The 24258-nt window shown below is 37.9% G+C and overlaps 1 protein-coding gene and 1 long non-coding RNA gene across 2 annotated transcripts; one reads left to right on the top strand and one right to left on the bottom strand.

Moving 5' to 3' along the window:
* The first annotated feature begins 2650 nt into the window (after positions 1-2650).
* LOC139984122 (uncharacterized) lies at positions 2651-22959 on the top strand. The gene is made up of 2 exons (XM_071997842.1): positions 2651-2839; positions 19877-22959. Exons 1-2 carry the CDS (start codon positions 2833-2835, stop codon positions 22096-22098), a joined length of 2229 nt encoding a protein of 742 aa, XP_071853943.1. The 5' UTR covers positions 2651-2832; the 3' UTR covers positions 22099-22959.
* LOC139954978 (uncharacterized) lies at positions 10112-13402 on the bottom strand. Its single transcript, XR_011788250.1, has 3 exons — positions 13268-13402; positions 10582-10944; positions 10112-10186 (listed from the first exon to the last, which is right to left on the bottom strand). It is a non-coding gene; the product is annotated as an uncharacterized lncRNA (long non-coding RNA).
* Positions 22960-24258: the final 1299 nt, after the last annotated feature.

Below are 24258 nucleotides of genomic sequence, written 5' to 3'. Positions count from 1 at the left end.
TGCTCGAGTTGAATTGCTAGGGATTACTCACAAAGTGGAGGCGCTATTGCTTAATTGTTTCTATGTAGAGTTGAATTTCAGTGTGGCGCTTCTGGAGAGCTAAAAATCTTTTCTGTAGGGTGAGGCATTCGGGAGAAATATTTTCGGAAAGTTGACCGTTTTTTGGCCTTAACATAGACCGAAAAACGTTATTTTTTGACATATTTTCCCCAAATATAGAGCCATCTCTCTACATATGCCTCTGAGGCCCCTGATTTGATTCCTTGTATGTCTTAGCTAGTTGTATGAGATAGGGTTAGTTGACTGACATTTTTCACTGTTCTCACGATTTTTTTGAAAAACGACCGGTGTTTTGAATGTAAACAAATCTTTGAAGACAAAAAAAAAAAAAAAAAGTCCATGTGACCCCCTCGGAAAAAGGTTGTTTATTGATGCAGGCTGTCTTATGTGCAAAATAAAGCTATGGGAAGCTCTCTAGTGTATTCCTATCTCGAGTAATGATTTTCTAAAAGCATGTCTCATTTACGGGCAATAATAGCACAAGGAGGAATTGTCTGGTGGAAGATTTTGATACATTGTCCTTGTAGTTATTATTTTTCTCTTTCTAACCATGTAAAAAATGTCCCCATTCGACGTTTTCTTCTTGTAGAAATCTGGTTTTCAAATATTCACCAGTTTCTCACCAAAAGTACCGTTTGTTCGAACGCTTCAATATGGTGATTGACGTAGTGCTTGCAGATAGGCAAAACAGGCGACTTGAAGTTAGCACTCCCATTTCCGCAGCAAATAATCTCACGTGTAAGCACATTGGATTGCCTCATATATATATAACGTACATACTCGAGAACGTATATACTACGATGCTCAGTTGGTGTACTTGTATAGCGTTGCACATAGTACACTCACACTCAAACCACAGTTCATTAACTGTTCTTCGAAATCGCTGAAATAAAATTCACGGATCAAATAAACAGTAAAAGGAAACTTGAAAAGTATTCGTTACACCGAAAGATGAAACTTGGCGGAATCGATGTCATCGCAGAACTGTCCGATTGTAAACGTTAGAGTAGCCTATACACGCGAACATTCTTCGCGCTGGAGCTGGATAGCGCGATGTATAAACAACGAAGAGTCTGCTGTTAAAACTTATCTTGTGTTACACAAAGACCACGAAACCACCGATATACTACATACATGGCGGCTTAAGGAGTTTTTTTTTAAATCATATCTAATTTATAAGAGATTTTACCGGAAATTATGGAAGAAAGTGATCGGAATCGTTGTCAGAGCAGAATGTAGCACTGAGAAGCTTAGGCTTCGCAGAACTGTCCGATTGTCAACGTTTGAGTATAGCCTACATGCGAACATTTTTCGCGTTGGAGCTAGATAGCGCGATGTATAGCCTGAACAACGAAGAGTCTGCTGTTAAAATTTACCTTGTATTACACAAAGACCACGGAACCACCGATCTAGTACATGACGGCTCAAGGAGTTTTTGAAAACATATCTAATTTTTAAGAAATTTCACCGGAAATTAAGGAAGAAAATTATCAGTATACCAACGCAGTTTTTGTTGTGATTACCGTATAGGTACTGTGCGGAGAGAGGGTTATGTCGCAATCTGCATTATCATAGCTGACGTCACGTTCTGTACTGTTCAAATCATATTTGAAATGTCTATCCTTAACGATTAAAATATCGTTTCTCTGTCAAACGCAATATTAGCGTTCTCATAATTTGACAACATGTTTGGAAAATTATTTACTATTTTTTAAGGTAACTTCTTTGGGCCACCAGACAATTCTTTTAATTACAAGCTTTATCAGGGTAATATTACCGGTAGTAATATTTGTCTTACCAAGTGCTATTATAGGCCTAGCAGTTTAGGTCTCGCGGGGCCTTGTAATAGTTTCGGTCTCGTTGACCTCGGTCTCGAAGATCTTCGGTGTGGCGAACCTTTTTTAATTTCGGTCTGGCGGACCTTCGGTCTTGCAGACCTCGCAGATCCTCAAGAAGAACATTAAATTCAGCAAAAATTTTACAAATACTTCTAACTTCTTCAGCTTATCCCTGTAACTTTGTAACTAGTAGTACTAGTAACTAGTAGTAGGTGTACCTTAGCATGCCTCCTGATATTGTTAGAACTGACTTTCCTTCCTTTCAAAACATATAAGCACCTCCACTAGAAATATAATCCTTATCAAAATTTATGCCTGCCCCCATCGACCCCCAATTTCGTTTAAACATAGCTGTTCAACAGAGTAATTCACCAACCATTAGGCTAGTGACGGTTATGCCGTTAGGCCTACAGTACCTTAGGCTACGTCTGGGGCCTAAGCTCAGTCAACTACAACAACCTGCAAGAAAGCCTGGCTCATATAATTTTCTCTAACGTTAAAAGTTCAAGTCAAGAGAATACATTTAGGTCTAATCTTTACGTCCAGGTTTCAAACCCATGCTGCACAGTTGCCGTCATCTTCGGGTTAATCTTCAGCCTGAGTAGCCGTCATCAACAACTTGTACGTAATTTACACTTTCCATTTCGCGCCATTGCCATAGGAATACTAGAGAGGGCTCTTGTAAACGGAAGTACGTCACAGGTCAAATTCTCTGTTGTCGAAACACCTTGGAACTAACCTCAGCCTTACTGTACAGTGTGCGTAGTTTGGTAATACACGTTGTATATAATATTAATACCGGTAAGTTCCAGTTTTGGTGTGGATTACAAACGATTTACAAACCAATGAAAACTTAGTGAATGTTATGGATGTGACAGCTTCATCAGAATTGCCGTCGCACCTCTGAGGTATCTCTTGAGTGCTCCGTTATGGTATGATAGGTAAGGTTAAATAACATAGCGTTACTTCTAACCATATAGCCTAACAGTCAACAGTATTGAGACCTGTTTCAAGACACACCTCGGATATTCAACTGCCAAACTGTATATTGCCTCTTTAATTACCAAGAATCCCTATTGTAAACAATATATTGTCGTTATTAACAAGCCCTGTGTGAGTTGCGGGTTATTCTGCAATTGTTCCACGTACACGACGCATTTATTCCGACGCAAACCTTCAGTACAACAACTGTGTGAGATTATACACAAATACGATACAACCGATACGGTACAAACTTAAGGTTAAATACTCCCCACTCGTAAAAGTGGAATATGCCGGTTGGGTACGAACGGGACTTGGTCCCTTAATATAGGCCATTCAAGGGTATTCATTTGTCACAATAATTTGGAGCAATTGTGGTTGCTGCACCCAGCCAGTTGGGACAATTTCATAATGCTAATACCTCTCTAAACTGTACACCAATATCATGCTCTCAATGCACTGCACTGCAAAAACTCGGATGTTAAATTTAACACCCATGGTGTTAAATTTGTATTCTTTTTGGAGTGCATATTTGCCAACACCAGCAGGTGTTAAATTAACACCAAGTTGAGAATCCCTTTCTTTACACCACAAACTGTGTTAAATTCATTATCTTTGGTGTTGGTATTGTTACTCTGGTTGGTGTACAACTAACACTATTTGAATTGATTTTAACGGTGTTATTTAGATCTTCCCACTGATGTTGACTTGCAGGTTTCTTTTATCCAATCCAGATTGTGTTAATTCTGTATTTTTGTATAGCACCTTTCCAAGGTATCGCCCAAGTCTGGGCTGGACAATACGCATACGCAATAAACAACAGATAAAACCATAGATGTCATTTTCAATGTGTTACACGTTTTTATATTCATCTTGGAAGCATCAGTTGTACAGAAAACACCTTATCAAGTGCATAAACAAGAATGAACAAAAGCTTGTCTAACATGAGCAAGCCCATAAACTGATTAGAAACTTATTTTTTAATGAAGGTAAATCAGATCATAATGCTTGCATATTATAAATGCTTACCCTTTATATTCTATTTTCCTGTCATATCATTGTCCCTTAGGGAAACTATTTACACATTGTAATTATTTAAAATCTGTTCATTTTTGTCAATAGGGACCCAAGTATTGACAGATAGGTATTGAAATTAGGTTTTAATTTTTATAATTTTTTTTTATAATTAGGCTAATTAGATATGCAAATATGCAAATGAGGTTATGATACAAACAATACTTTTTTTGCCCATTTGAAATTATTTTGATGAAATTTGCTGGACTTTTGATAGTTTGATGAGTTCAAGACATGTTATTTCATCAGTAAAATATAATTTGATGTTTGAATGTGAGGAATATGACTGATTTCCCCCCCTCCAAACAAACAAATGTATTCTGTAATACAATGGTAGCCACGCATAACGGTAAGTCTACATATACCAATTGCGCTACATACACAATACATAGTACATACAGTGTGCGACTATGCGGCTTACCGTATCAGAATTTCATCTTCAGAATCTTCTTCTCCAACGGGTGGATGGTCAAATTGCCCATAAAAAGAAGGTCTAACGCCTCTTAGAAGTATTTAGCCATGATAATATGTGCTAAATAGTTACCGTTTCAATTACGTGAGTGATTGCATTGACCCTAACGACGCTAAGCATGACCGAAGTTGACCGAAATTCTATAACGTAGAAATGCTCGAGTTGAATTGCTAGGGATTACTCACAAAGTGGAGGCGCTATTGCTGAATCGTTTTTATGTAGACAGGCGTTTCAGTGTGGCGCTTCTGGAGAGCTAAAAATCTGCTCTGTAGGGTGAGGCATTCTGGAGAAAAAATTTCGGAAATCTGACAGTGTTTTGGCCTAAACTTAGACCAAAAAATGTCATTTTTTGACATATTTTCCCCAATTGTAGAGCAATCTCTCTACATATGCCTGTGAGACTCCTGATTTGATTCCTTGTATGTATTAGCTAGTTGTATGAGATAGGGTCAGTTGACTTGACATTTTTCACTGTTCTCCACATTTTTTTTGAAAAAAATGTCAAAACGACCGGTTTTTTGAATGTAAACAAATCTTTGAAGACAAAAAAAAAATGTCCATGTGACCCCCTCGGAAAAAGGTTGTTTATTGATGCAGGCTGTCTTACGTGCAAAATAAAGCTATAGGAAGCTCCCTAGTGTATTCCTATCTCGAGTAATGATTTTCTAAACACATGGGGTTTTGAATGTTCGAATTTGTGCGAGTAGGAGAGTAAATATTATACCTTTATCTCAAACTGATAAACACGTGCATGGAAACCAATCACAAGTTTATATTGGTGTTACTGTGATAATTATATGTTTGAACATAACTGAACCATTAGCAATCACATAACACTGATTAAAAGGTAATTTGTAGCATGTTCACTAAATTTCTAGCTGGCGAAACAAGCTAATCACTGTTCACAGATAAAACAATTGTTGGAAACGAACACCGACTGGGTTACTTCAGTCAAAAAATGTGCAAACTTAACTCATTGAAAAATTATGTGCCTTGGACAGACATAAGTGTGATGATCACATCTGGATTGACTCCTCAGTAATGACAGTGGTTTGAAGCCAACAAGTTCACTGGTTTTCCTGACAACAGTCTGCTGAGGTACTGATTCTTTCACAGCAAATCCATGAAACAATGGTTTGTAAAACAGTGTGCTCCAAACTATAAGCACAAAATAAACAATATCCTTATAAATCAGTATATGCTTCACCTGACCAAACAATGGCATGTCATCCATGTCATAGCAAAGCATATGGTGACGCTTATATTCAGTCCCACCAAGCTTCACCCAGTTTGTATCAAACACTTCAGTGAGAAGGGTAGCATCTGGCACTTTTGAGACAACAGAGTCAAAACAATCCGATAATAAATTTGATACAGTTGTTTCTGCACCAGGTCCCACATAAAAAGTCTCTAATGACTGTTTTGAATTAAAATTTTACATTTGATTAATCTGGTGTCTTTTTACCACAGTTTTCCATATGTTCTTAAAGTTTCGACAATTATCAGCAATTTGACAGAAATAATCATGTTTAGCTTCATACCTCATGCACCAGACATGGATGAGAGGACCCACTTCTCTCAAACAAGTAGGATAATGGACCATGAAGTGATGCTTTGGAATGAGAGAATGAGCTGGAAATACCTCACGGAATTTAGAATGATGTTCTTCAATAAAAATTCTCAATTGAGCTATTAACCCATGAGTTACTTTAGGTGAAAAAATTATATCCATACAATCTAGTAACTTCAACAGCAGTTCAAAATAAGGCATGTCCCTTTCCTGTAAACGGTGTCCAATAATAAGTGGCAAATGTCTAATTAAACACCAAGATTGCATAGCCTTTTGACCAATAGAATTGCCATGTGCATGTAATTTAATTGGGGAGGGCTTGTTTGACTTTTCTGTTGATCCGTAGTCATAACTTGTGATTTCTTTATTCAAAAGATCTAGTGTCATTAGAGGTGACTCTCTATCTGATATTAAATATGATAATACTAGTTTAATTTCAAATTGGACCACACCTTCATGAAGATCATGCATCACATCCAGAGAAAAGTTACGAAGAATATGGAAAGATACACAACTATTTAAAATTGACCCCCTTTTTACACCTTGAACATGAACAGTTTCAAGTTGTTCTGCCTGTTGAACATGCAAATTGTGGGAATCTTTGTCTCTCATTTGCATGTTTTTTTTTTCGCTGTAAAGTAGTCGTGCATCTTCACGACTGGTCAAATAAAGACGGCAATAATGTCTTGCTGAAAAGCTCTCCACAAAACCAAATAATGAATTTGCACCAAGATTGTCTGCACTAAACTGAGTAATGATACCTTTTTTGTAATGTCCACTTGGAAGTAGAATACCATGTTCAGCCAGGTAATTTATATCTTCCACTATGTGTTTGAGAATTGGATCAAACCCGTATTTGTTTATATCTTCCGTATGGCAAAGGGCAGCACAGTGAATGTTATTCAAACTAGAATTAAACCTTGGAGGTAGATATTTTAAAACAAAATAGAATGCACCTATTTTGTGAATAGAAGTTTTTGATCCTAAGGGATTCACTGTCTCAAAATCATCATAGAAAAAATGCAACTGAAGAGCATTGCAATCTTGTTGAAAGATAGGGGCTTGCTGAAATTGGTTTGCATCACAATAATCCCTGATAACACGGTCACGACTTTTGTGGTCATGAGTAACAAATGCAAAACATCAGGATGCTTGAGCAGCAGCTCCAGTGTTCTAATAATTGGTATATATATAAACGTATTATTCACAGGAACTTGTTCATGCAATCTTGTGACTTTGTTAATGCGACTCTCCATACGTACTCCCAATGATATTTCATGAGGTTCTACCATTCCTTGCAGGCTAAAGTATTTTCTTCGCTTGAAATCAGAATTTAGTTCTTGGAATGGATGTGATAGACTGTCTCTGTGTTTTTTGATATCATGGTAAACATCCGAATCTTTTTCCAATCCATGTTCCTCGAAGGTTTTGTCAACAACAGCTTGCACACTACTTGTGATTTCACCAATAATATTATCCATTGAGTTGGCAATTTGGTTTAGAGTATTTTGAGAGATCTTTGAGGTTGCAGACATTTTACATATTAATCCCGCTGCCTGATTCTGAAGTTCCTGAGGGGAAATGATTTCAGAGGTAGCAAGTTGATCTCCCTCTACATTATCATCATATTCAATAGGTTCAACATCATTATCCCTCAAATTGTTTATCATGCATTCCTGAGGTCCATCTGGTATCGAAAATGGAGCATGCTTAACTAATTGCTTCCTGAATCCACTAAATGAGAAAAACGTCTGACAACAAGCCCCCTGGCCACATTTCAGCAATAGATTCTGCCCACCATAAAATACATGATGTAATCTCATGTGCCTTAGTATCCTACTGTAGGTACACTACCAAGATGAGCTTTGCATTTAAAACAACTCATTCTTGCAATTTCGATCGAAGTGCCCTCACACGTGGTGTCTGATGAGTGTTATTGATATCTACAGTATTCCATAGATTGTAGTTTGAAGAAATGTCCAAAAGTTAAGGAGATGCTTACTGTAGTGGAGGCCAAACACATAGTGACTCTTAAATAGTGCATCAAATGCCCCTAAAGCATATGCCGCACAGGGTAAGGCAAGATGGTCTACAATAATGAAGTAAGTACTGTGATATGCTGCTTTTGGTTGGTCCAAGTCCCAGGATACTGTATACGGATGCATGGCTGAGGAGTTCTCCAAGAAAGCATCAATACTACATCCACTCTGTAAAGCAGACAACACAACAGCACAGTAATAAATTATAAGAAATTGAACCTACAAAATGCAATCTTTAAGTTCAAGTAATGGTAAAACTGTTCTGCATTTAAGCCCATCAGTACTGGCTGGCTAAAAGAGCAATAAGTTTGCAATAGTAGATCCAGACAGTTCTCACAGTTATTATGGTGCACTGCTCCATCATATCTTTGCACTGCAGAAGAATTGTTCACAGGAATATTTTAATTACAATGGTCATCACATTTGGTGCCTCAGAAACAGGAGGAACTACACCACTGAAAAAAAGTCATAAGACTTTTGGTTGCAAGTAATATCAGTCATTTGGCCACATAAAATAAATGGCCATTTTAGACAAAGTTGTTAGACTTAATTGGTAGCACAATTAGGACAAAATTAACAATAGGGTCTGCAAGAGGCAGTGATATCACAGTATCCACTTTCTTTTGGAGAAATTACAAAATGCTTTAAACTTAGATCTCCCATATTGGTTCCAAACACAGCAGGATATAACCAAACAGTTTCAGTGATTATGTAATCAATCTATCATGGTTTGTAAAATGACCTCTGCAATCTGCTGCAGGGCCTGGCTCCTGTTAAGGTTCCTGACATAACACTGCAAACACAGTGCATTGGCTGATGTAGAGAAAAAGTCATTTTAGAAGGCCTACTTAGCACATGTACAGCTTACTATTTCTCTCCCCTCCCTACGACTACTTGGGTTGTGCAAAGGCACATGGGTACTTGGGTTAAGTTGTTCGGGGCAATTGTTTGCACATTATAGCTACTATTCGTATCACTGTAAGGCAGTGCAGGCAGATAGATCAGTTTGCACCTGTAGCAGGTCAATTGATTACATAATCATATCAAACTTTTACAATTACAGCATGCTATACTTGGGGCCAATACTGCTGATCTTGAAGGAGCTACTAGCAGTGCTATGTTCACCAATATCCTCCCTGCACAATACACCTAACACAGAAATTATCAAACCTTTTCAAACTGAATGAGAAAGTCCACTGCTTTAATCACTGGCAATTTTGACACTCCAGTACGTCCATGGTTTGCAGGTGGTAACAGACAGAGCACCAGCAGTATAGTAGCGGTCTCTTTGTCCCAGCCTAAGAAATTAAAATTAAAAGGTATTAATTAAAGAGACATGGCACTCATGTTCAGTTAAATAATCTTTTCATTGTTTTGAATTTATCAACCACAAGCTGCAAAAGTAGAAATATACATGGGGAGGAAGATTAAGACTTTTTATGCATAACCTAATAACCTGAGGTAGTAACTCAAGTATTGATAATTTGCTTTCTAATAAAACTGTTACTAAGCCATTGGAAAGCTGTAAATATTTTAGCTGTTGGATAGTTTTTTTATGCAGCTCCCTGTGGCATGCTTATTCCATAATTTGGATGTAGCTAATACCCCCCATATGTATTCTACATGATAACTGAGCTGATGTTGCTCTGTTAAGCTTAGAATTATCTTAATTTTAATGGGGGATATTTTTTGTGAGCTTTAATATTTACAGATGATCAAGGAGATTTCCTCATGCATTTTAAATCAGTCACATGATTTCAATTGAACAGACTATGGGCTTTCACTCCACTTGACAGATTTCAAGTGGCCTTCAGCACGTCAGCGGGTACTGCACAAGTATCAACTAATAAACAATGGCATCTGATCACCATCCTCTGAGTAATGAGTGTAATGCAACAAAGTCAATTTCACCAGCTCTGCACATGTCAACTGGTGATGTAGGGGATGGTGAGGGGATGAAGTGAAGCATCTTTGTTTACTTCCCAACTCCAATCCTCCCATGGTCCACGGTCCACTGTTGCCAGCAGCTCAGCAGTGGCGCCTTTATCAGTCTATTTCTTGCAAGAGCAATAACTTTCTGCTTAAGGAGAGGCCACTGTTCCAGTAGCTTTGGGTATTCCTCTGGAAACAATAATTTGAAGTCTTGTTCAATCTGCAAGCAAGAAAATTACAGGATTACAGGAATGCATTGGTTATGGCTGGCAAAACTTTTTCTACACAAAAAGCTGGAAATAAATCTTTCATGGAGTTCCTAAAATTGCTGAAGTAACATCATTTGTTTATTGCCATGAGGTTGTCCATTTTTTTTGGACTCTTAATATATATCAGCTGATATTGTTGTAGAGCTCTGAATGCAGCTCAAGAATAGGTTGCTCATGAACTGTGGAGATCACTCATCAGTGACCATGCAGGCATAAATGGAAACTATCTACCATTCTTCACCCCATGACAGACATATCCCCCCCCCCCCGCACACTTGTAAATGCATGCAATCCACAGTCTAATAGCATACATGACACCAGTCAGAATACTTTGTGTCATACTCACAAGGCCTGGAGTAATCTTGAATTGTGGAAATTCCTCTATTATATGCGCTGCTGAATTCATAGCATTGACCATGTTTCTCCTCACTAGTAGAGTATTTTTCATCTTCTCAAAGACCAACTTAGAATCCGTAGATACAGCAGGGGTATGTTTCATCCAGTTTACACCTACTGTAGTGTTATCTTCAGATTGCAGGTTATCAGATACAGCAGGTAATGCCCTTTTAAGCATGGGGCCTCCATCACGTTTGCAGGCAGGGTCCTTTGGAGTTATGTTTGATTGTTCAGAACGACGTTCTCCTCTATTGACGTTTTTTATCCTTGCTGCAAGGAATCCTGTATTGGTTCTTTCATCATAAAAAGCTTCCTGAAAATAATAATGAAATGTACCTAGTACTAGCTGTGGTTCATTTTATGTACCACTATCCAGTTGGAGACTTCTTAATGTCATTTCCCAAGTTAAGCTGTAGGTTAAAAATTGCTAGGAGTTTTCATAAGTAGCTTCCAAGACATCTTTACCATCAAAAACACTCTCAGAAATTATGAGTATGTGGCAGTAATTTTAGTTTGAACTAGCAAAACTACAGCGCTTATACAAGAGACCTTTAACCACAACTTTCTCTATTTCTACTAAAGTCATGGGCGTCTAGAGGAAGAATTGCAGAGGGGGGGGGTGAAATGTTTTCCATGGCAATGTCCAGTTCCAAATCATGCATTTCCCAACATTTTAAGTGAGAAAAAAAGGTCTCCTCTTGCCCTGGAAAGATCATGATGCCTATAATGTAAAATTTGAATGGCCCTGCATTAGACAAACCATTTCCCCTCCTATACATGTATGCTATTTCCCCGCAATTAATGTTAAACTATGATACTGCAGAACAACTGTTTTGAAGTATGGTTCCAAAATTTACAATAATGTCCCTATGACAGCAAGTGCTAAAGCCACAAAACCCTTGGTGGGGGTCTTGGGTCCTCCTGCAGTTTATTTAAATTAATTACTTACATGATCTGTTGGTGTGCATGGGTCTTTAAGGTTTTCAAACAGGTTGACAATACCAACTGCATATTTTCTTTTTGTGAGCGTAGGTGGAGTCCGTCTGTGATGGTAGATGTAGGGATAAAATATATATAAGTGTATTAGATATTTGCCTTATTAAATGAGTGATTATTTAAAGGCCCTTTTCTCTCACCACAAATCTGCCATAAACCTGTAATACTGGTCAGTTCAAATGTTATGTATGTCTTAAAAACAACAATGGACCAATGCAGAATTTAATAACCTGGGCCTTGAAAGTCTCCTGCACAGAAGAGAAAAGGTCTTTAAAGGAGCTCAGCTATCTGCTGTATTGGTCACAGCTCCGAAATATAACATGTTATGAACTAGGAAAGTTTCTAACATCATGAAATCGAACTGCCGGGGTTAGCCCCACTAAGTATTTGTGTACACAATTTCAATAACCTGTCTTTCAGCATATGGTATTGTCTGTGGAGAATATTTAGAATGAAAGCAATAACTGGTGTTCAATGGTTGATACTGAGCAACAGACACCCCCACCCCCTTGAACTGTGGGGTATTAACATTGGATATTCTGACTTACTAAGATCCCTCAAGAGATCAAGAATAGGAATTAATAAACTATCACGTCAACAGAACAGCTACTGTATGTTCTTGAATCTTTGGCTAATAATTTGTTGAATGGTCACCACTCAACCTTGTTTACAGAAAAAAAGGGGGAACTGATCTCAAGCGTGGTACTGATCTGCAGTTAATCCTGGTCGCTCTCAAGCTCTAAATTAGGAACTCTGATCTGGATCTGATATGCATAATTTACACTGGTAATACATCAGGATCTGATATCCTGAAGGGTCTGATCTCTGATTTCCTAGTCTCAATTACACCACACTAGCTTTCAAATATCTCCTACAACTGTAAGGTATAATTTATCTGAAAATATGACATATGAACCAATTTTAGCAAAAACTAACTCTGTTGTAAGATAAATAGGTGAACATTTTTAGACGGAAAGGTCGAGTCATTATGATAACTTATTAAGTCAAAATTGATAGAAATTAGTCAGTTGTTTGGGATGAAAAGGCAACAGTTTGATACCAAAATCCAAAAGTTTGAGATAGTAAGATTGTGTACTGAAAAGCCAAAATTCCCAGACAAGAAGCCACAATTTTGACTGAGTAAAATTACAGTTTTGACAAAGAACACTCAAACTGTAAGGTGAAAAGGTCAAAATTTTGAGACAAAAGTCAAAAGTTGAGAATTTGTTTTCCCTAAGTCCTCAATTTAGCCACTGCATTGCTAAAACGATTGGTTCAAAATTATGCAAAGTTCTGCTTGGGCATGTGAGGATCCAAGATTTTAAGGATCCAAGATTTGTTTTCGTGTCAGCACACAAAAATGGGTAAAAATTTTGCCATCAATTTTGACCGGGATTCAATTCTGTAACGGGAACATACCAAGCCTGGTTGAAAATTGACACAAGTGTGGCAGTCAGAAATTGCTACTCCAATTTTCCAACTATCTTCATGGGTTGACCATCTAAATGTTTCATCAATGGAGCACTTACATAGTTACAACAAGTGTCAATTAATCCATGTTCATAGACATGTTAAAGTTTTAAACATTTCATTGCAGCAATCATGATTTTCTATGTTTACAACTACAAAAAAAAACTTACCCATGTACTTCCATCATGTTAGCAACTACAATGTTTACCAACAATCTCCTGGACTTTTCGCTGAGACACTTTTGGGCTCTGTATTCAGCTAAAACAGTGGCTCCACTTGCACTTTTTTGAAGAACTGCCCTTATGAGCTTTATTAAAGTGTAGGAAAAAAATACAAGGATTCTTGAAAGTTGTAATGAACTTTAGAGATTCATAATCAGAGCTTTCGTAACATAAATTAGTAAAAGGCCTTCATTCTTTTTATTTTAATATTAGTATTATTGTTCTCTAATGTCCTTTGAAATCCTAAATTGGATACCCAAAGACCATTCCAAATCCAGACTTCACTTCTGCAGGAGATCTTCCCAGCATCAAAACGTCAGTACCACTTATTTTCCCACCAAATCCATTCATAGTTTACACTGGTGACACCCATCCCCCCCCCCCCCCCCGGGCTCTCCACCTCAACCCATAAAGTTTAAGGCTACATCAATTTGTTAGGTTATTGACTGTTCAGAATCTTGCAAGTTAATAGCAAATTTGAAACATCTCAAAAGTAACATTTCTGTTCAGTTAAGATGTCAAACCCCAAATCCAACACCAATGTATGCTGCTTCTTGAGTTGTTTATGCTATATCAAAAGTCTTTGGGAGCAATGTGGATTCAAGCATTATCAATGAATACAATACATTTTCACAAAGATTGTTACTGTACATGCTAAGGAGGATAGCAAAACTTGCTAATTGGAGCAAATGTTTTGCCAAGTTGCAGGTTTCCATTGAATGGTATAAAGCCCTCAACATTAAAAGAAATGTTTAAATGTGATTACCTCAGCTGCCTCATTTGTTGTTGCTTCTGTTTCCCTTAATCTTTTCATGGGAGGTGCAGAAGGGAAGATTAACATGATCTTGAGTATCATCTTCCTCAGAAATTACATCAGTGTCTGAATTGCTGTCTATTTTAACCCTTGCAGCTGCTGGAGATACTAAAGGAAAGAAAATCTGCTGTTAAGCAAAAAAATGGCAATTAATGTAACCTGTTGATTTCAAAACTTCACAGAACTAGTCATAAGAACCAGACATTAAAACTGCCGCAGCGCTGCTACTCCTTAGTTGCAATTAAGCCTTATCTGTTTTGCTGTACTTGCATATATACCCTCACTACATGAGACATTTCTTTAAATCTTCTATGTTTTACGTGTGGGAATCGCCTAAATTATGGAAAAAACAATACAACGCTGATGAACTGCAGTCAAAATTCAACGTTCAACCCTTGTTATCTTGACCATATGATCGTGACTGCCACTGTATAAACTATGCTTACACACTATCACAATGTGGTATGAAAACTGAACAAAATTCCCAATTTGAAATGCTGGGGATCAAGGAGCCAGTCTGAGGTTTTATCCAACAAACGAGGCGAAAACACCAACAAATGTCATTTTTTTCAGGGACCTCTGGGATCTTCTCTGTGACAAAAGGTATAGGCTAATTCCCTGGAAATGTTGTCAGAGATCCCACCACACTAACTTACATTCATCACACACTAACCTACATTTTACCATTGGGAACACATCTGGTTATTCATGTCAGCAGAGTATTTTGCGTTGTTTGGAGCTTCCTCATTTGCCACTTACCCCACTTTTCACCTCTCTTTAACACCATGATTGCTGTGTTTGGCTCCATTTCAAGGAGAGGTACAAGAGAATCTTCATCAATCTCTGCTCCATCCTCTTTATCCACAAGTATCACATCTTCAGCAATTTTGAATTTCTTCTTTGCTGTATCATATATGAAAGAAAATTGAATAAACCAGCAAGTGCCATACTTTTGATTTAGTCATGCATATATTAATTACGTCTATCTTGTTAGGAATTAGCCCTATAATAGGTCTATACGCATTAAATTTAACAGCCCTTGACCTTGTATCATTAAATTTATTGCCTTAAGCTGGCCTGCACAGAGAGCGTTAACTTATACTCAAAGTCATTTTTCTCAGCAAATTGCGTGTTTGCAAGATAGTGAATACAAACAGAAAATAGTGACAAAGAGTTGGGGCTTCATTTGTCTGAATTTGTCATTCAAATGGTGACCAACTGCTGATTTATTATGAATTTGCCCTAACGAGGCAATTAGCCAACATTTAATGGTAATAAAACTACCATGTAGACTGCAATACATTCACCCTACACATGCCTTGCAGAAAAAAGCCTACAGTAAAATCACATAGACCTGCAGTACGTGTTTTCCTTTGGAAATCAAGATTGACAATGTAAATATGCAATGGACTGCTTCAAAATTATCTACTTTTTTGCCTTTCTAAGCATGTACGCTAGACGTATGCTTCCTTTCGCAGTCCAAAGTTGGCCAAAACCAACATAACAAATAAGCTTTACATAGATTATTTTAATCTAAGATATGCAGTCTGTCATCAATTGGTAATATTGGAAACCATACAAGGCCTATCACATATTTGGTCTTTGTGTAGGCTAAATCTGCATAAAATGTTCTTGTGGATTATTGAGGGATGCAAACTACTAGGCATGAAATTTGATGCCCTATGGCTTTCCAATGTAACAATTTCATTTAAGCCTGCTAGTACTAATGATAAAATGTCTATTCGTGAACACATAGATGATTAGACATGCTCACCAGCAAGAGATTCAATGCAACTTATTTATCATGTCTTTCGACAGCAGCTTAACGCAGCACTAAACGATTGAGAACCCACCTCAAAATTATGTTGCCTGCATTATAATCAGTGTGATGATGAGTGTGAGGCTACTTTAAGTTTAAGGGCCTTGGTCTAGTCTTAGCCTAGTTTTGTTGGTGGGCAATAGAACTGTAGGCCTAATTTACAGGCTACATCATACATGCATTATATTCGAGACTATGGAGTATGAAGTAGCCTAGGCCTATGGTATCACTACCACTCTCCATTTCACATTGTATTAGTAAAATGGAAAGAAGTACTCTAATTTAAAAGTGATACATATAAAATGAAGCACAGCCCTGTTCAAGGGCAAGTTGTAATTAAACTGCCAGCTCTATAGGCCTACGCAATGATATATAACGTTACACATGATCTAATACTACTACTAGGCCTAGGCCCAGGCTTTGGGCCTCTAGAGGCTATAGCAGTATAAGGCCTTCGGCAACAATTAGCCTAGGCCTTAGTTACGCAATAGGTGTCTGTTAGGCATCTGCCTATGATGAAGTAATGAAAGGCAACCTTCCCTTCCCTCCGTAGATTGCCTATCCTTTCACGAGAAAGTTTAAACATATAGGCTATACACAGATTATCTCCAAAAGAAAGCATACCGGTTCCAATCAAATCTCTGAATTCCTTGAATACCACAACCTTCCTTGCTTCATTTCGAAATAAACGAACAATTAGCATTTTGCCACCTTCGTTTGCACCTCGTCTGCTTTGCGCGGTTGTATCAGCTTCGCCGACGATGTCGATATGATAATTACTGCCACTACTATGGACCAATTAGGAGTCCCGGTTTCTATGACTTAGTGTATTTACGCGGTAAGGAGAGTAACTTGGAAAGGGATTGGCTGAAACTTCTACCTGAACGAGGTTGAAGGTCAGATTGCATTCTCTTTGGTGTCAAATCAACACTGAATTCAACACCGACAAGCTAAATCCAAAATGTTAACACCGGAGTTTTTGCAGTGTGGTATTGACAGTACAATCAGTTCCTAACCTTGATCTTATACAAACATGATATTCATACTACTCGTACTGACAATACAAGTGCTCTGAAAGCGGGACATGACACAACAGTATAGAACAAATTGTCCCAACTGGGTGCTGCACTGAACATTGTACTGAATATCCATTTTGTAGTAGGGTGGTACGTTCTGACTGAATTATTGTGCATAACTTATGCAGGGGCGTATCCAGGATTTTCTTACCGGGGGGCGCGAATTACTTTCTAAGCGGAGCGCCACCATCGGTTGGCGCGCAGCGTACAAGAAAATTTCTGGTTTGATACCACCCAGATCACCGGAAATGTCACTTCTCGGGCTTGAAAATGACCACCCAGATGTACACTTTTTGCCTGAGAACGAAGTATTTCCCAATAGTTTTTTTTCTATCCATAACCTTTTTGAAGGTTGTCACCAGTTACAAATCATGTTCGACCTCATCGCATCTCATGTGGATCATTGCTTTTTGTAGGTGATTCTACGTCGCGGCCCACAAAAGCCCGTAAGCCCCATTTCTGAAGGTTTTAAGCCCATTATTTGTTCAGAATTTGAAAATTCACATTTCTCGTGAATAAACTTACTTCAAAACATACCCATAAAGTGCACAAAATTTAATCTATGGACAACCAATATAGAAAAACCTCCTTCAACCCCTAACAGACCGGTCAAAATTGCACGAGTAGAGGGAAGTGTGATGAAGAATGTTGGTCAGAAATTTTCGAAAATTCAGACACAGTTAATTTATTGGTGTACAAATATTAAAACCTCTTATAACGGCTGTTATAAAACTTCGTTGAAGGAAATGAAAAAATAGCAGATATTTCCGAAACCGAACACTGCACACATAGGCGTAGGAGGCGGGGGGGGGGGGCTGCAGCCCCTAATTCGCTATTACTAATGTAAAAGATAGTTTTGACATAATTGGACCTCCATGCCTTTTCTCCATCTACATAAGACATTTGGTTGTTTACATTAGCATCCCGCGGTATACTGCGCAACTTTCACGGACCGTACGGTACATGATGGCATGCGATTTAATAACCGATGCTTGCTTATTTGATATTGACATCAACATGTTGAACGCGCGGAGCGCGCGAAAATTTTGGTTATTTTTTTCGGGCAAATCGGACAGTTTTGAGGCTATTCATCCTGGAACGCCATTTTCATGCTCACTGATATGATGTGATATCTGCTGTTTGCTTTACAAATTCGAACAGGCGCGTAGCGAGGAATTTGCCAATGGAGAGGCGGAGCCTGTAGGCAAATTATCTAAGCGTAGCGCCACCATAGGTTGGCGCAAAGCGTACAAGAAAATTTTGGACGAGAATGCCTCCCAGATTGCTGGATATGGCACTACCCAGGCCATTTGTTGGCGCGAAGCGTACAAGCAAATTTTGGCCGAAAATGCCTCCCAGATCGCTGGAAATGACACTTCCCAGGCCTTGTAAGTTGCATCTAAGCACTTTCTATTTTGCAATTACTAGCGATTACATAAAAAAATATGCTGAAGGGGGGAGGGGGCGGTCGACCCCTTCCCGAAATGCGTCATGTTCCCGACGACACGGTCGAGTTCGAGACCAGCCACAGTTGGTTTCATAGCACAATTCTACAATTGTTTAAGGCGTATATATACACACACACGCGTTATAATAGACCATATATAGTATATATATAGATCATAAGTGGGAGAGGGAAAATGGAAACGTCAAATATGGAGTTGTCGGTAAGGGGTAGGGTAGGGCGTATGCCCCTTCCGAAATCCTCGATCTGCGTCACTGGCTATACACTGTTTTTATAATAGGGATCAGCGCTGTTATGATGTCACTGTTCCTTTTTCTCTTCCCGGTGTCTTGGCGTTTTTCTTCTACTCCCTCCTTTTCTCCTTTTTCTCTCTTTCTTCTTTTTCTTTCCCTTCCTTCCTCTCCTCCTCTTTTTTCCCCCTCTTTTTTCCTTTTTTCTTCTCTTTTTTTCTCTCCTCTTTTTCTTACCCGGGGGGCGCGCGCCCCCAACGCCCCCTGGATACGCGTCTGTTATGCATGGAGTGTCTCAGTTGGGGGAGGGGTTGATTTGGTGTTGTGGATGTAATGTGTTTGTACCCATGTCCCTTATTAGCGTGTCAGAGACAACCATCTCTGAAAGCTGCAGTATTTTCAGATTTGAATTATTCTAACGTAAATTTTCAACCACTAAATACACTTCAAAAGTATAAGTTGATGTGCTAGTTCACAGTCATTTATGAACTAGCAGGACTATGTGACGATCAATTCATTGCAACATTTCAAAAGGAAAAAATCCTTAACTTTTTGCTAAGATATCCCAAGGAATTATGATCCACATATTTCCTACCCATATACAGGCTCTATTGTTATAAAGTAACAGTAACTTCATTCAGTTCCATATTTGTTCACTCGACTTGGTCAAACATATGGCCGGTTGCATCACAGAAAACCAGTAAACTCTGCTTCAATATTCTTCAGAATATTGTATTGTACTATTAACACACAAACAGTAGTAGCATGTCCCATGAAGGCGTAGTAGCATAGAAATCATAATGGATAAATGATATTAACAAAGATTGATTTGACTTTTGATTCTCGCATTTTATATATATATATATATATATATATATATATATATATATATATATATATATATATATATATATATATATATATATATATACAGGCTCAATTGTCATAAAATTGCAGTAACAAAATTCAGTTCGCGAATTTTGTGCACTCGATTTGGTCCAACATGTGGCCGGTTGCGTCACAGAAAACAAAATGTGGCGCAATAGCATAGTACTCGTACAGGGTGGATAAATGATATTAAAAATGATTGATTTGATTTTCGATTGTCGCATTTTATTCTTGTCTTTCTTTTTGCCACACAATATTAATTACAGATCTGTCAGACAAATACACATCTCCAACAAGGATCATGGCTACCTCAACCTCTCTAAATGAATTGAAGGAGAACTTCTTCCTGTGTTCTGTTTGCTTGGATCAGTTTAACGAACCAAAAATGTTACCTTGTCTTCACCGATACTGTAGTCTCTGTTTGAAAACAGTCATCCAAGCAAGCAATGATGGAACAATCGAATGTCCAATGTGTAAGCAAGTCTGCCAAGTACCCAAGAAAGGAGTGGATGGATTCAAGACTGACTTTCACATGAAGAGTGTTCTTGAGTTCTTAAACTTGCAAAAGTCTGCCAATAACGGAGACTTAAAGGAATGTATTAGCTGTTCAAAGAAAAATAAGGTGTTTGCATATTGCTTTAAGTGTGGAGACTTTTTATGTGAACAATGTTACAAGTTTCACAAGGACAGTAGAATGCTTAAAGATCATCAACCACACATACTGAAATTAGCAAACGCAGAAGCCATGAACCTCACTTTAGAAGAATTATCAGCCTTTACGGAAGACCCAAGGTGCCATATTCATGTGAAACAACAAGCCCAGTTGTGTTGTAGCACATGTAGAAATGTACCGGTTTGTGTACCGTGTACCTACAGCAAACACAAAGGGCATGACCTACATGAAGTCAATGAACTAGCGAGTCATGAAAGAATTTTACTTGAATCGAAACTGACTGAAATAAACATATTGAAAAGTAGACTATACGAGTTACCTGGAAAGGTTGAAGTAACTATAGGAAAGCTGTCTGAAAATAACGCGGAAAAGGCGGAAACTTTGAAAATCCAACACGAACAACTATTGTGCAAACTCAAAGACGATAAGAAAAAAGTCACTACTGAAAGAGAAAATGGCTTGATGGACATAAACTACAGAAGGGATGATGAAAAACTACAAGTAAGGGTCAGGGAGGAAAAAGAGTTGAGTGAAGTGAAACAGAAATATGAAGAAATCACAAAGGAAACAGAAAGAAAATATGATCATGAATCACTAGTTTTTAATGAGAAATGCGATAAACGCGAGGGAATAGTTGATGGGAAGCTTAAAAAGTTAGATGACAATTTAAAGGAACTGTCAGTGGATATAGGCATTCGCACAAAGCAACATATGGATGAGCTTCAGAAAATATCAAATCATTGTCAGCAGATTATTGAACGTTACGAGAACTTTACAACCACGACTTCATCTATTCTGGCATCAAAAGACGAGTGGATAGATGCTCAGTGTATACCTGATATTAGGGAAGCTTGTGAACCTCTGGTACAAGAAATGAAAAAGGAATTCCTAGATATAGAATCTATATCTGATTTTACGATCGGTGACATAACGAAAAATCTATTTGATAACGTAACGATTAGTGAACACGAAGAGTCTGTAGTTATAGTTAAGGTGTTCATAGGAAATTTAACGTGGTACATCGATGATATAACAAGTACCTTGGATGGTAAAATTGTCATCACAGGTGGTAGTGATGACATTAACCACATCACTCTCCTTAATAAGAGAGGACATGTAATGACTCAGCATCGGATAAAACCAACAGAACAAGTGTGGTTCTACTGCTGTTTTCTATCTCCACACAAACTTGCAACAGCTAGTACTCCTGGTGAAATCGGTATTTATGATATTCGTGAAGGTTCATTTGTCACGAAGAATGTTGGTGATGTCATTGGAAACTGGCCAGCAAATCTGAATTTGAATTGTGTAACGACTGATCCTGTCAACAAACACATCATTGTTGGTACTGAGAGCAGAGATATCTATGTTTTTACTGATCAGCTGAAGTACTGTCACTCCATAACATTACCAGATGTAATTAAAGTTGTGACTGATATCACTGTATATAGAGGTAATCTCCTCGTCTGTGATAATGGTAGTAGGGGAGCCTATGCAGTCTCCATGGAGGGATCAGAGAGTAAGCTGATGTATGGATTTTCCAAACCAGATGTTGATGAATGTGACTGGTGTCCTCTCAAAGTCTGCACAGACAAGTACGAGTTCATATACATGTTATGGAAAGCCAAAATTTCACGTCAGGTGAGATGTATCCTGGTACAGTACAGTCAAGATGGCCGACAGGTTCTAACAACAAGATCAGTGGATAAGGATACTGTATGCTTGACGATATTAGATGCAAACGGGGAGGAGAAAGTACTGATAGCCACTTCTCATATGAAAGAAGTCCACACGTATGGTCTGTTAGTGAAATAAAGCTGTCAACTGTGTTGCCAGTACTGCTGGATTGAGTATAATATACATTCCACAGAATGTCGAAGGTTATATCAAGGCTAAAATTGTAAGAATGTAAGCAGATTACTTGCCAACAAATGAATCTTTTCCTCTAACAACTTACAGTTCTCAGTTGGACAATGAACGATATGTTTTAATTTGAACCATAATTAGATACATTTATTCTTTGTCAAACTAAAGCTGATATGCTAGTTCACCGTTGGTTTGTTTTTTTTTTTTGTTTTTTTATTTTCCAGTTCGAAATATTCAAAGATCCCGGAAGACGGGGAGAGAAACAAAAACAAAACCGATAAAGAAAAATAACAGATTAATAATACTAACGGTATGCCTATTAGATCGTTTTCAACAGATGGAAGCTGAAAAGAAGTAACGGATGAGGTTTAGCCGAAAATCTGAGTTTGATAGCCGATATAATCCAAACTCATAGCTGATGCAATCTTGGGTAGGCCATTTTTATTGTATGAATTACTGGTGAGCGGAAGCTGCGTTCTAACAGCTGCCGACCTGGCGATTAGAGGGCATGGTCTATAGTTGGGAATTAACATGGTGCATTTCATCCGCATCTCAATTTCTCTCTACAGTCCAGTCAACTGATATCATTTGTCCAGTCATATGTTATGCATGGGTTTGTGTGCTTATATGATATACTGTATAATTCCGTCTCAGTAGAAACTGGTCGTAGGTATTACACACTTTAAGAAATTTTAACACACATTATCTCGTTACAGTTTCCTCAGAAATAACCAGTGTTAAATGATCTTGTACTGATAAAACAACAAAGACAATATTGGTATACATATATAGGCCTATACTAATAACAATTGTTTGTGCTGAAAAGCTGAGGTTGGCCTAATGTAGAAAAACTTTCTGTAAAGAGAAAGGGTATGTTGTCATTTTTGCTGAGAATAACATGTCACTAATAAAATTTGTTCATGGGTGCATATCATTAAATAATATGCTAACTTATTTATCGAGATCTTTCATCAATTGCTTTATGCGGTTAACAAGTATTGGTTGAGTTTGAATATATGGCCTGAAAATGTAGACCATACTGTTACACTTTTGATGTGAGGGAATGGGGTCACTTTTTCTAGATTTCGTGCCCTGGCTCTATCGTGGGTGATTTGTTTTCAAAATTACCGTTCGCGTGTGCCATTGACAAAAACAAGTTACAGCAACACAATTGTCATTCAGATTTAATGTTGCTGAAAGTAGCATGTAATTGGTCAGACTAGTCACACTGTTACGATTCTTTTATTGATTAATGTTTGATTTCCTGTTTCAAGCCTTATTTTCTCACTTTCAAATTCAGTCTTCTGTCAGAGACAAACATACTTGATGTGTCATTTACGTCTGTCATCAAAGTGTATACCATATCAATACTCATTCACCTGGAACACCCCTTTATGAAAAGTGAAAACCACGTTTTCATCCCCTTTAGTTAACCGCCGTGAATGACGTAACTCTTTTGGAAATTATTTGTTATTTATGCTTATCACTTCGTACTCATGTAGTCTTGCCTAGCACCAACCCCCCCCCCCCCTCTTCCCCCTCATCTCAGGATATACACGTACCCAAATGTTTAATGTCTAATTCAGGGCGTTTTGTCATGACATGTGTAATGACGTGTGTGTTATGACGTGTGTTATATGTAACACGTATACTCCTGAGTGATCACACTGAACAAGTGTGAGACTCGCAACAGAAATCAATATGCTATAATCCATATGCGGAAAGTACCCGTTCCTAAAATATATGATATGGATCGAATCGATTACAATATGTGATGCATGTTCAAATTGAACACTACGATGAAGTTGTGCGGATTAACAAACATGGAACCATTTTAGGACTGATATATACACTGGAAACGACTGACTATATGCGAGATGTACAGTACAACATTGTAGCCTTCGATTTGAGGAGAATAAGTCGGTTAGAACACAGACAACGGAGAGGATTAACATCATTACAATATGCTTATAATAATTGTGTAGTCTTCAATACAGTGTTGTTAGTTTGGCGTTTTATAACTCCACAAAATTAAAATTTGGCGTTTTTAAAATTTCAGTCCACCCACACAGTTTTTTTTTAACGTTTAAGTATGGCATACTAATTTAA

Source organism: Apostichopus japonicus, chromosome 17 (genome assembly GCF_037975245.1).
Source record: "Apostichopus japonicus isolate 1M-3 chromosome 17, ASM3797524v1, whole genome shotgun sequence".
Taxonomy (NCBI): Eukaryota; Metazoa; Echinodermata; class Holothuroidea; order Aspidochirotida; family Stichopodidae; genus Apostichopus; species Apostichopus japonicus.
Note: the sequence above shows the minus strand (reverse complement) of the source record. Positions and strands in the feature narration are given on the sequence as shown.